At 37.3% G+C, this 13,747-nt stretch overlaps 1 protein-coding gene across 1 annotated transcript in view; it reads left to right on the forward strand.

Annotated features, from left to right (window-relative positions):
* Nucleotides 1–13,747, forward strand: part of TNKS (tankyrase) — a 123,323-nt gene that overhangs the window by 21,176 nt on the left and 88,400 nt on the right. Inside the window, exon 3 of the mRNA XM_040554823.1 lies at nucleotides 183–278. Within this exon, the coding sequence (XP_040410757.1) occupies nucleotides 183–278 (96 nt within the window). The remainder of the gene's footprint in view (nucleotides 1–182; nucleotides 279–13,747) is intronic.

Consider the following 13,747-nt stretch of genomic DNA (forward strand, 5'->3'; position numbering starts at 1 on the left):
GCCAACTTAGCTTTACTCTGGAGAAGATCCTTTGCTGCAGTGCTTAGGAGAAAAAAAAAGGGGGAAAAATAAAGAAAACTGTGCAATGTGTGTTTATGCCTACATCATGCCGAGGAAACACTTAACAGTAAATAATCTGTGTATCCCTGAGGTAAGATACTGTTTCTGCTTTCCCTGCACAGTACTGCTGCAGCACGGAGCTGATCCAAACATTCGGAACACCGATGGGAAATCTGCGCTGGATCTGGCAGACCCTTCAGCAAAAGCTGTACTCACAGGTAAGATGCATATGTCTTGCAGTGGTGTTCCCTGTACTTCATTTTGTGCGTGTAAGTTCAGCATCTTAAAAGCCTTCTGCCTTTTTGGATTTTCTTCTGTGTAAGAGAATTTAAAAACTGTGCCTTTTACCAGATTTCATTTTGTTGTAACTGTCATTAATCTTTTGATGTAACTGTCATTAATCTGCTGTGCTGCTGTAGGTTTGCTTATTCTACTTATGGCAAAGATGTAATTGTCATAACATCATTCATTATTCAATGTATTTCTGTGTTGTTGTTTTTTTAATTGCTAACCAATATGTGAATTGAATAAGAGTCCCCAGCCCTTACAAAAAAAAAAAAAAGAAAAAAAAATCAGGTCAGCTGTTTTAAGACCTTCAGTGTTGAACAAGCAAGGACGTTTGTATAACTATACAAGTACCTGTGATCTGAAAGACAACCTGCTCTACCGACTGCAGAGACTAACAGTTACCTTATATTTTGCATGCAGATCTGCGTGCTACCCTTTCCTTCTTCCTCTTCATGAGTCATTTTATGTAGAAGTCTTTGTCACCCACTGATTATTTTTTTTTCTTTTTAGGGACTACTAATTGCCAAATATTGCTTTTCATGAAAATATTCTACAGATACAACTCTGTTTTTACGCTGCTTTGTTTTTTTGTTGGTTTTGTTTGCTTGCTTGTTTTTACAAATTAACTGTTGTAGCATACCAGTAAGCATTAAAATTTTAATTTAGTAGCCTGTCAAATCAATATTGAGAAATATGTGCTCCTCTGTGCAGGTTTTGATATGTAGGAAATACTGTTTAGAACAAAGTAATCTTGGATTTTAAATCCAATACAGTTAGATTTATAGAAAGGAATTCAGCAGCTGAGCTTCATTTAAAGAAATAGCTGTTTCCCTATTCTTGTCTTTATTTCCCCTATTTTCTCTTTTTATTGACAGCCTAACTTATAGGTTACGTGCTTTACAACACCCATATTCCTTCTTCAGATGATGATCAATGCACACCAGCTCCTTTTACTTTGTCAAGAACACTTCCTCCTCTTCTCTTTCCAGTGCATTGACTGCTATACATAATTATCTACATCTCCGCAGTGATTTGAGAGTACATTTAGAACAATGCTTTTTAAATACATACGATTTAGTTTAATTACTCAGTGTCAAATTTAAACACATCTCTCCAGCGTTAACACTAACGTTAGGTGTGCTAAGCAGGTTAATACAATTTTTGGCTGATAATCTTTGCAGTTATACAGATGTTGAGGATGGAAAGGGCATAAGGGAGCCGAAGTAACCAAAGGTAAAAGGTGCTGAGGGGCAGTTAGTTGTGGGAACTTGGTATATGTACATTATGGAGGGTCCTGGCTCGGCTGTTCTCTTCAGACTGCGCTCGAAGTTTAAATTCAGGGCATAGCAAAAGACTTATGGTCTGTGGTGATGCTGTGTTGACGACTTTGCATGCCTTCCCCATTGACTTCTCTGGGCTCTGGATCAGTACCTTGTGCTTTAGGCAAAGGAGAGGGCAATGTGTCATCGCAAACCAGTGAGATGGCTTAGAAGCAGCCCTCTGGGAACGTCTGTTCGAATGCAGAAAGCACTTTGCCCCGGCCTCATCCCTAATGCCCCGTGCAAGAGCATTCACTGTCTAAGCTCCTGAAACGAATGGATGTTAACATATAAAATATAAAATGCGTGTACACAGGGACACTTACGCTATTTAGGTGTTTTATTGTTAACAAGAAGAGGTAATTTTGCGGTGTGTTTTATTCTCCCTAGCAAGAAAAATCAATTTTCAGTTTTATCAGCTTTGTCCTCAAGGTGGCTCTGGGCTACGCTGGGCTCTTTGTGCTGTGCACCCGAGCTCCAAGCTGTGTAAACAGGGTTTGAATCAGGCTTAAGCTGCAGGGTTTGAATCAGGCTTAAGCTGCTGCATGCTTCACAGTATACTGAAAAAGCTTAAATGGCACGCTGGATGCCGTTTAAATCAAAGCTTTTTTCCAGTTTAATTTTTCTGGATGCTGCCTTGCTTTCTAGTATCTCTGTTAGGCCGCTACTTTCTCATTCATTTTCCATATGCTATCATCCTCAGGTCTGCCCTCATCTCTTTGAAAGAAGGAGGCTTAGGGGATTTCTTAGGCTATATCTGGATTGTGATAATCTTTAGCTACAGCAATGCTTTTTAATTAGGCGCATCAAGACTTTAAAGGTATTACTGGATTGAGAACGAGTAGGAGATATTAACTTAATTTTCGGTATTTAGCGTTGAAAGCTGGGATTTTTAGAGCTTTTAAAAGTGAAGTACTTCTGAAAGTACAATCTGTAATTGTTACTGTCTTTAAGCAGCATATATGTCACTGCTGTTTTTTATGACGTTATTTTTGGTGCATTTTTCTATCAGGGTCCATGACAATAATACACTTTTTTCCACACTGCTGCTGTAGTGATTGTTGGACAGCAGAGTTCCTTTTATCACTATTTTTTTGGATCAAGTTCACGCATAGATGTTAATCATTTTGCAAATGGTCTATGTTAATATTCTCTCTTTGACTTACAGTTTAGAAAAAAGTGAACAGAAAACTTGCCGATAACTGATGCAGTCTTTTCAATTTGACAAAGAATTCTGCATAGGTTTTAGAAAGGATGCTCCCTCTGCATAAAGAACATTTCTAGGTGTTCTGGCAGCAAATGCTGAATCCACAATGATTTGTTCTTTTCTGTCTCCCGGTCTAGAATAATGTATAGTATCTTTTTCTCCTGAATTACAGACAGGATATGTAATGCAGTGGTTTCTGGGATGACTTCCAGCAATTTTCTTATAATGTTCTCTTCTAAAATGCGTGTTTTATAAATGTTATGCAATGCAAATGAAAGGCTAATATTTTGATGGAAATGAACTTAGAAAATTTCTTTCTAACCCGCAATGAATTTTATGGAAATCAGATGACAAGTTCCAGCTGCTAATAAAAGAAAGTTAAAAAAATAAAATAAATAAATTTATAGAAATGGAGAACCTGCATTTTACTGCTGAAATGGGAAAGCAGTCTTTTTCCCTTTCTGCAGGATAAACACCGTTTGTGTGAGCCAAGTACTTTGTGACTGAGAGGGCAATGATTTTTTTTTTTCCTCCTCTCCTAGCTCTCCTAGTATCCTTTACTGTTCTTAAATCAGGTTGTCAGAAAAGGATTATAATAATCTTTTTCTCTAAGCCAAAGTCTCCAAAAATATATCCCATCTGACAAACAGATGTGTTACATCAGATTAATATCCTAATTATTTTTTGTTAATTTAAATGTGTTTGGGATGTGTGGTTTCTGAGATGGGGACTCATCTTCGGTGCTGTACATAGCACTGTGGGACTCCCATCCAGAACAGAGCATTTGGGAGCTATTGCAGTGCAAGTCATATTCGTCTTCATTATTCTCTTGATCTGCTTATTGCCCCTTTAAACATTCATATCCCTTTGTCTTTCCTGTACAGTATATGAAGAACCAACAATGTTATTAATGTGAATGATTTATTTTTAATTTTCACACAATGATGCTTTTTGTCACTTCTGCATATTTTCTGCTATTTGGAAATGCTTTCTCTTTGTGGATGGTTTTTCTTGGTACTTGAGCAGTTTCCAAAGCTGTTAGCAGGAGCTAAGGTTGGGTAATGTATTCTAGACTGTTCCACATCACTATTTTGCGAGGTTGGTTTTTACTGGCTTCAAGCATTAAATCCTTGAGAGAGGTCAAAATGAAGGAAGTTTGGAAACTGCTGTCACTCCAGATTAAAGAAAGAATTTCTGGGGGGAGGAAATAATGTCTTTTTTGTTAAATAAAATAAAATAAAAAAATAAAATCTGAAGTTAAGACTCCGATCATCCTACTCACTGTGGAAATGTCTTTTATAAACAAATTACTTACGTCCTATTGAGCTTTCTTCACTTACGTTTTTTGGATGTGAAGGGCCGCTTGATGAGTTAAAGTACAGCTGGGCTAAGGTTATCAGAAGTGCTAATGAGGATTCGTGTTTTCATCTATTTGTCAACTTTCAAATTTAAATGGGGAGCATAGTCCATTTATTAAAGTATGTTCGCACAGATTTTTGAAGTGAACTGCCACTTACGTATGATTTGCCTGCCAGGAAGGGAAAAATCTGGTATTTCGCTACAAAGGTTTACTGATAATTTTTAGAATGGAAAATGGGCGCTAGGCACACCTAATCCATTTTAGAATTACCAGGATGAGAAGAGAGGATTTTAGCTTGGGTTAGTTTTATTTTTACTGTTTGACTGTCTTGAATCCCAAATTCCTTCCTTCGGGGTTGGTAGTATTTCCTTTCAGGTGTTCTTATGATTCTGAAAGTGTTCTGGATTGGATAGCAACTAGCACTTCCTTTTGGGTTCATGAAAGTATTTTTTCACCTGCAAACCTCCTCCACCTTTGCTTTTATTGATCTAATTCTTTTGTAGTGTACTCTGAGATCAAATCATTTAGACAACATGTAGCTTCTGTCTTTAAAAAATATCATAAGCAGCACTTACAGAAAGAGAAATGCTTGTTAAAGTAAGGAGGGCAGAAACTGCTAGAATAGTTTGGGCTCTCCATTTGCCTGGATCATCATCCTTTCTGATAGTGACCAGGGTCTGCAGCCTTAGAGAAAAGTGCAAGAAACCCATCAGCTGAGGAATGAATATCCTTGCCCTGCAGAAAACTTTCACTTTATTTTTATATAAGCTGTTGGCATACATCTTAGAAGCAAGAGGTATTAAACAAGTACTGGAAAAGGCCTTTGCTTTGAGTGTATCTTTTTGATTATATGTGTAGCCTTCAGGCAGGTCTGCTGTCTTCACTTTTACCAGGACAACCTTGGAATGAAAGATGCCATCTGCTCAAGTTCACTAGTACAGGTGTCATATCATGCTTTTATGTTTGGAGTCCTTGGTGATACTTTACATCTGCTTTCTGGAGATTTATGAGAACTATTAGCCTCCCTTCAGGAATGCAGGGGACATTGTTTATCCAGTCTTTGGAATGACCGAAGTAAAATGTAACGTAGACCTAACCTGAAGTCTATATGAGCAGCCCTCATTTAAAAGTTCTAACTGTATGGGTATATAAATCTTTGAATCAATGTGTAGTCTTCTGTTCTTAGAGATTTTTTTTTAAATTATATTTTTTATAAATATAACAAGATAGTCAAAATTAAAATAATCTCATTCAGCATATGGCTTAGTTCCCACTTTCCCCTTTGAAAGAAATACACAGGTTTTTGAGGAGGTCAGGAGGAAAATAGCTGCCTTTCTCAGTTCTGACATGGCCACATTTCAATTTCATTTTACATTTCTTTGTTTTCACCTTAAGAAGAGAGGAATGAACGTTTATCTTTCTGTTCTAGATGCCGTGCAGTACTTTGTGCACTTGTGTTTCTTCCTCCTCAAGAAGAGCTGTCCTTGTTCTTTACTGTCTACATGTAAAGTCTTATTTCAGTGGAGATAAGGTTTCACCTGTGTCAGTAACAATATCAGTGATTCTCTTAACACTTTCCAGCACTACATTATTCTTTCAAGCTAATATATCTAGATTTGAGCATTGTGTTCTGGTATAACATCCAGTTGACTTCCATAGCGATGATTTAATTCATGGAATCATAGAATATCCCGAGTTGGAAGGGACCCACAAGGATCAGCGAGCCCGATTCATGGATCCCCAAAGGACCGCCCAAAAAAGTCAAACCACGTGTCTGAGAGCATCCCTTCCCTCGACCGACTAGCAATGCTGTGCTTGATGCACCCAAGGGTATGGTTGGCCCTCCTGACCATCAAGGCACACTGCTGGCTCATGTTCAGCTTGCTGTTTCTTCTTCGTTTCTTCTAATTTCTTGTTTTATCTGGTAATTGAATAATTTAAATGTTTCCTTCAATGTGGTAGATTAACACCAATTCCAATGTGCTTTATCATAAAGCAAACAAGTTACTCCTGATTTTAATCATGCTTTGAAGTGTCTGGTTCTTGAAAGTTACTTGCTACCCGTTTCATAACTAATTTATTGAATTTCTTATTGAAGGACTTTGTGCAAGGATTTATGTGAGCCACTGTGTATATTCTGCTGCCTAAATTTTCTGTTTCCATGCCCTAATGTGCTTGGCTTTCTTTCTAGTGTATCTCTGCATGATAACTTTTATAGTACTTAGTTTTAGAATAATGACGGGTTCTCCCTTCTGTCTCTTTGTTCCCCATGTTAGAGGTGAGCACTTTCATCTTCATCTTCTGTTTAAATCTAGTTGTTTGTCTTGAAATGACTTCTTTGGAGTGTGGCTGGCTGACCGGATCAGACAACTTTTATTGTCTGTATCCTGAATTTAGATGATCAGTCGAAAGTCTGTAGAGTCTGTTGTGTAGGTGGTCAAATAAGATGCATTGCGGGATTCAGGATTTTATACTTCTATGAAAAGCATGGTTTTGATTTACACCGTTCCCTTTTCCAGACTTTTTACTCTTTCAGCTTTTTTTTCCCTTAATTTGGGATTATTTTAACAAGTGCTCTTTAAGTGGAGTTAAACTCTTCCCTTGTCAAATAAACAAATTATCCTTTCAAAGCTTTTATGAGGCACCTGAGTACAGCCTTTCAGTTAGTTACCTGATTCTTAGCTCTGCAGTTTGCATAGAGCTTTGGATGCTTTGAAAGCTTTCAGAAACCTGATGTACGCAAATGTACATGGTCCACAGTACATAGTAAATCTTAACAATATCAAACTCAAAAGAAGCTTTCCTTCCTGAAGTTTGTTGTTACTCAAATGGATAGAATGACAAATAAAATCTCTAAAACTTGTAAATAAAGAGCCCAAAATGTATTTTTCCATACCCTAGGGAAGATAATTGCAGAAATGTATAAGAAGCGTTTCTGTTTCTGTAGTGCATCAGAGCATTGTCTTGTTTTTCTTGTTTTGTTTTTGCCTTGAGCAATGACCAATCTTATACGTTAGAGAAGAAAGAAATTTCAGTAAATATTGATTGGATAATTTTGTTTGTTCAGTTTAGGTTCCTTTTTCTTCCTTCTGAGTCAGATGTTTGTTGTTTTTTAGCACAGTCAATGTTGTACATTTCTGCTTATTAGTAGTGCCTTCTAGCAATCCTGAAACCAAATAGTGCTGCTTTGTCTACTACACTTTTCCATTGTCCATGGATAACTCTTCTGGATTGTTGTACCAAAGCGGCCTTTTTACACTGTATAACATACTGTATGGGATAATATACCAGAGTGCAGTGTTAAAAAATGAATTGGTGAAGAAGGTTGTATGGTAGGACTTCTAAGTTGTCTAGTTCTGTTCATAAGCAGGATAGCCATACTGTAGTTCCAACTATTTTGATAGATTTTTTGTGTTGCCTTTGATTGCTTTAAGCAATCATGGAACTATCAGAGTGGTTTTTTTGAGCTAACTGTATTATTCCTATAAACAAATGCTCCCACTGCTTTTGTTTTTCATGCTGTAACTTCAACAGCAGTCTTGTATTTGTACTTTTTTTTCTCTGAAAGTAGAGCCACGTTAAAACTTTGAAAGTGCTGAGCATTCACAACTGCAGTCTTGGAGTCTGAATGTGTAAAACATTTAGACCATTTTTTTCTAGGCTGGACGGGTGAATCTGAAAGAATGCTAATGTTGTGTAAGGAAGATATCCTGACTAGGAAGTGGGAGAGGCAGACAATCTAATTTTACCTTTTATACACTTATTAGGACGCAGACTTTGCTTACAAGACTGCTTACTGTTCCCCGATGCCTCATTCTACAGGAAGGATAAGGATGGCTGTGCTCTGGGGAGGAATCAGGATTGCACAGAGAAGCAAAATGTTGTCCATATGGCTTCTGTTTCATTTGCTGCAGAAGTTGAAAGCAAGAGTGAATGGTGCAAGACAGAGGAAAAAATCTTGAATGTATGGTTAAAGCAGCTAAATATTTTCTTTGGAATTAAGGTTTTCTTTTTGATTGTGCTGTGAAGTTTCCTGTGTAATTTTGTGTCAGCATCGCTGACCAGTATTTCTTTGTGATCTGAAGCTTCATTCTGATGCGCTGAAGAACAAACTGTTTGCTGTTCTCATTCATCTCTTCTCAACAGATTTAAAGATTCATTTCGTCCTACTTTAAAGCATCTAAGTTTGAAGTGGATCATGTGTTGTTTAGCTGCCTTCCAGCCAAGGAGGTGCTGTTAGAAAAGGTAGAACATAGCAGTAGTGGTAGGCTTCTGCACGTTCTTTCTAAGCTTAGTGATATCTGCTTATGTGGCTGGTTCTCATAGTAGTCTTTATCTAGCTCTTTAGTCTTTATCCTATCCTAACCAACCTCTGGTACCAGTTCCAGGACCCATAGCTGTTCTCCTTAAGCTTCTTGTCTTGGTCCCCACTTCCTGCAAACACGTGCATCTCGTACTTGGGGTGTCCCTCCTTTACTATGCCTTTTACTAGGCCTGTTGTTTCTTTCCTGAATCTTCTTCTAATCCTGGTTGCCTTATACATTTTTCATGCAGAGTCTGTGTGATCTCTTCAGCTTCTCTGTCCAGCTAGCCTCCTGACTCTTTATCCCTTTCTCCTCTCTTTTCTACTCACCTACGTAGTCCCAGTTTTGGGTATGACTTCATTCTTTTCTTGAGCTAGCAAAATAACTCCTTTACAAGCATTGAATAAGTGGTGAGATACTAAAATGATTGAATACTGTATAGATATTGTTATGTTTCAGACCGCTTAGTTGTAGCTCTCCAACCTCCCTCTTCTATGCCAGTCACTTTTTAGCTTTCCATATTCCGCTTTAACAAGAGTTGTTTGAATTTGGAGGAGAATGCAAACTTAAATCCATTAAAATAGTTCCTTTCTCTTTTAATTAACCTATCTAGGCTGGCTGTGTCTTGAAAGGTCCTGTTAGAATAATCTCTGTAAGAAGCATTGTTCTGATGTCCTACTGCCAAGCCTGTAGTCAGCTGAGGTCTTCTGGTAAAAAACCTTTGTCAAACTCAAAAGTATACATTTAAGGAAGATTTGCTATGAATAGATACCTAATTTAATAATACCACTAAAAATAAATTCATAAATCGTTCTGGTTGGTAGGGATACGGTCAACCTAGACGAATGTGTTTCTTCCAGTTCTTTGAAAGTGAGAGATGAAAGTAAGTCTTTACAAAAGCTCTTGGTCCGGTCACATTGCTGCTCAGCGCTGTGGCTGTACTGGGCTCTTTTTGTACTGTTTTGGTTCTGACGAGTGTGCTTGTTCTTGCCAGCTGTGAAGTGCTCCGGCTGCCTGGCTCACAGAGCACGGGGCTGTGCTCCAGTTCCTGTCCATGGTGGGGCACCTGGCTTGCTTAGAATATTTTTTTTCTTTTAATTTTACTCTACGTATGGTAGACATGATTTAAATTCAAGGAGAAGATTTTCAAAAAGTAGTTAATGCTCCTGACATTTAAAGGGAATTGGGCTCCTGAGTTGTTTTTTTTAATGTAAAAGATCAAGTTTTTTTATTGCAAAGGAGAGAGAAAATTGCTTTTTGATTCCATTGTTTTCTTATGAGGTTTTAAATGTCTGAAATAACTTCTGTTCAAATTTATTTTAAAATGTCTTCACCTATTGCTTTTGTGACTCTTCTGTTTGCAAACTGTTGTGCTAACTCAAGTCGCCGTGGCTTCGTTAACCTAGGATTTAAGATTGCAGTTGCTCTCACATAGTAGGAAATCCATTTTTAACAATATGATTGAAAATTCTGCCTTAGATCAGACAATTTATACTTACGGCTGTGACAGTCTTCTTTAGGTTAATCTGCAGTTCTTTGAAACTTCAGTGCTCCTGCCCTTTTGCTGATGCTGCCGTTCTCCTTGCAGGGTTTGAAGCCCAGTATATACATCTGTCTCGGGTATCCCATTTCACCGTAGGGTGCTGGGTCATAAACTGAACAAGGATGTGCACTGGACTATGCTGAAGTGTTTGCTGCTTCCAACAGTTCTTATGTGCTTTCCTGTTTATACAATAAATAAAGCAGGTGTCCAGCAGTAAAATTTAGTTTGTTGCACATTTCCTCATTTGTATGCTGAACGCTGGCCATCCTTTGCAGAGTGAGTGAGTCAGGGATCTTGTAGGCAGGAAAGCGTGGTATGATCCTAGCAGAATGCATGTATGTGCAAGTTCAATTTAATGTGCACAAGAAGTCCTCCAGACATTGGAGGGGAACACGTTTTGATGTAAATAGACCCCAGCAAGTATTATCACACTTCAAACTTTGCTCAAAATTCTTCTTTAATCTTGACCATAATTTGTCTGGCTGTCTTCTCCCTTTCCCCTGACCTGCCAAATCCAATCTGCAGTTTTCAGCAGCGTACAGTTTAAACAAATGAGATTGGATTTCTCAAGTTGACCATGGTAGGCATTTCTTCTAACTTTGGATGACCCGAATGTTCTATCCTTTTTTAAGGTTCCTATTCTGAGATATCCAGATGTTAAAGTTCCTTTTCAAAGGGCTTTAAGGAAGTTCTGCATTTTGGTAAAATACAAAACGTGCATGAGTTGTGTGGACAGCACAAGCTTTCTTTGTCCTGTAGATGTGCTGCAATTCTTCTTGTGTAATTTTAAAATTTAGATTGAGATATGCAATTAGAATTTTAGCCTGAAGGTTTCAAACTTGGCAGAATTACAATGGAAACCAGTTCTTAAATCACAAATGTTAAGTAACCTTAAGTTTTCTGGCAGCTACCAGAATTGCTACAAGCTCTATCTACAATTAGTATATTGAAAAGAATCATATTTCTTGGATGCAGCTTGTTTTGCTTTCATGTGCTTCCTAGGTGAGACCACATACCTTGATATGTCTTTTTGGAATGAATGAATGAAGAGTGTAGGGGATTTTCATAACTAAAAATATCCGATGGAAATCATGTTGGTCTGATTTATTTGACGAGGTGATCTATGATACCACAGGCTCAGATGCAGATTACATTTCATGTGGCAAGGGGTTTGTTCTTGGTGTTCTACAGAACTTTCCAAAGATGACTGAGACACTGATGCTCAGTATCAGGTAACTTAAGGTATCACTTTGTCTGGCCTGTGTTAATAGACCAAAGGCAAGAGATCTGAGTGGGTCCGTCTGTGCTGCTGAGCAGAGTGCATCTTTCTTTCATGCCTTAACTCCAGCCCGGTGTGGTGTGGGGAGCATTTGAATTCTGAAGGACACACACACATTTTTATATTACATTTAAAAAAAATAATTCTTTTATGTGCTAAGTAACAACAGCATATTTTTTACGTAGCCAAGGTTTGTCAGAAGCATTTTTTTGTTAGTGTAAGAGGCGGCTTCCAGAAGGGATGCTTCTCAGCGAATGAACTTTTACTGTTTTAACTTACTGAAATAAACTAATCAAGTAGCCATTTCAGTGGTGACTAATTAGGTGTATTAAAACACTGTAGTAAGAACGTTTTAAAAGTCAACTTTGCAATACTATTCACATTGGATGCAATGTAATTAAATTGCTCAGCAATATAAGGTGTAATTGAAAGCCTCTTGTCATGTCACACAGTTGGAAGTAGTGGATTTATTGAATATTTTGTAATGGAACAATAATTTGCTTTAAAAAATGGATCGAGTAAGGAAAATTCATTTAAACTATCACAAATACCGTACCTATTTACTATGATTAACCAAGATTCAGAAGTTCTAGGTTTTAGTCTCATGAGCTTGTGTTTGTTTTGTCTTTACTTTTCCAGGGGGGAAAAAAAAAAATCTTGATATCAATTGTTTTTTTGTGTGATTTTAATTATTCATTTAAAAAAGTCATCCTTTTATCCTCCCAGAAGGCTGAAATAAAAAAGGAGAAAAACTACTCATGTAATGTTTGTCTTATTTCTTAATTTATCACTTGAAAGCAGGCTGATCTAAAGAACACCTGACGCACAAACTTGAATTTTGTAGAAAATGATATATTTTAGCTAGTCTAGGTAGAACTTAAACACCTTATTGAAGAACTCTGAAGTTACTAGGCATTTCAGTTTATTTTTCATTTGCCATGTGGTGCCAGTATGTTGATCTGTGATTGAAGAATACAGAAAATGTAGTTTAAGATGAAGAACAATTGGTCTGAACTCCTGTTTCTTTCTGAAGGTTTTTACTAGCCTGTGGAGACTGGAGAGTTGCTTACATTTTCAGTCTAAGTTGAGTTTTGTGCCTGGAAGTTGTTACTCAGTACTTGATACTCACTGGAAGATCTTTGTCTCAACTTGATGTGGCAGGATCCAATTTTTCATCGTGCAATGGTCCCATTACTCATCAAATTGTTCTGGTGACAGATAAACAAATGCTAAAATCATTTTCTGGCCTCTCAACCTCCTTTCATATCTCTTTGAAATTTTATTTAATTGTGATAGTACTCTTAAGTGCCTTTGCAATATCTAATTTGAAGTGTGTGCACGACAAGAACGTGGCAATGAAAATGGATATTTCTGCTCCGAGTACCTTTCTTTGTACTGCCATGGGTGTTCAATATGAGAGCACAAACATGGAGGAATTTTACAGAACTCACAGAATTTTGCAAGTGCTATTTGTATGTTGGTTTCGAAGCATGAGAGTTTGAAAGAAGTGGTGAATTTTATGTCAGCTGAGGGTATGAATGCCTTTCTGAGATTGTGATACACTTTCAGTTGACCATTATGGAAAAGCTTTCTTGTATTTGATTTGTGACCCAGTCAGTCTTCTAAAATCATCTGTTTTCTCAGATAGTTATGTATTCTGTGCCATTCTAACAGTGGAGGGACTACAAATTTAAGCAGTTTACTAAGGCCGTAAGTCCTCTAGGAACTTGAGGAGTTTGTCAGAGCTGCAGGTGGAGACATCTCAGCACTGGCTCAATGAAAACGAAAGGCTGATTTTTTTTTTTTTGTTGGCTTCTATTTACATTATTATGTATACTAATGTTTAGAAGTAGGCTTCTTTGGACAAAATATTCCTATGTAGTAGTGCTATGTAAACTGCTAGAGGCGTGTAGATGAAATTGCATGAATACAAGTGTCACGTTGCACTATGATTTTTTTCAAAAAAGTTTCAGAAAGTAGATCTCCTCCCTTCACCAAAGGAAAATGTTTTTGTTTTGTGTTAAGCTTTGGTACCATATTGCAGTTGTAATCATATGGCAGTACTCTGTAAACTTCAGTTAAAAATTTGTGATAACTGTCTCAGGTCCAAGAGACTCAAGTCTCAAAACCAAAGCAAGTGAGCAAGCCTTCTTGGTCTTTTAATAGCATAGAACAAAGCGTACTTCTATATGACTGAAATTCTTTACTCCAGAATTTTTCAAATCAATAAGATTATTAATTTAATAATCTTAAGCTAATAATTTTAGGGCTATGAAGTTAGCTTGTTGCTGTTCTTGTGGTTTTTTTTTTTTGTTTCTGTAATGGTCAATTATTTAAACATCTTGGTATTGTGATTCATCTTTAAGTCACTGTAAACTTCTAATTAA

This window comes from Cygnus olor, chromosome 4, assembly GCF_009769625.2.
Source record: "Cygnus olor isolate bCygOlo1 chromosome 4, bCygOlo1.pri.v2, whole genome shotgun sequence".
In the NCBI taxonomy this organism is placed as follows: domain Eukaryota; kingdom Metazoa; phylum Chordata; class Aves; order Anseriformes; family Anatidae; genus Cygnus; species Cygnus olor.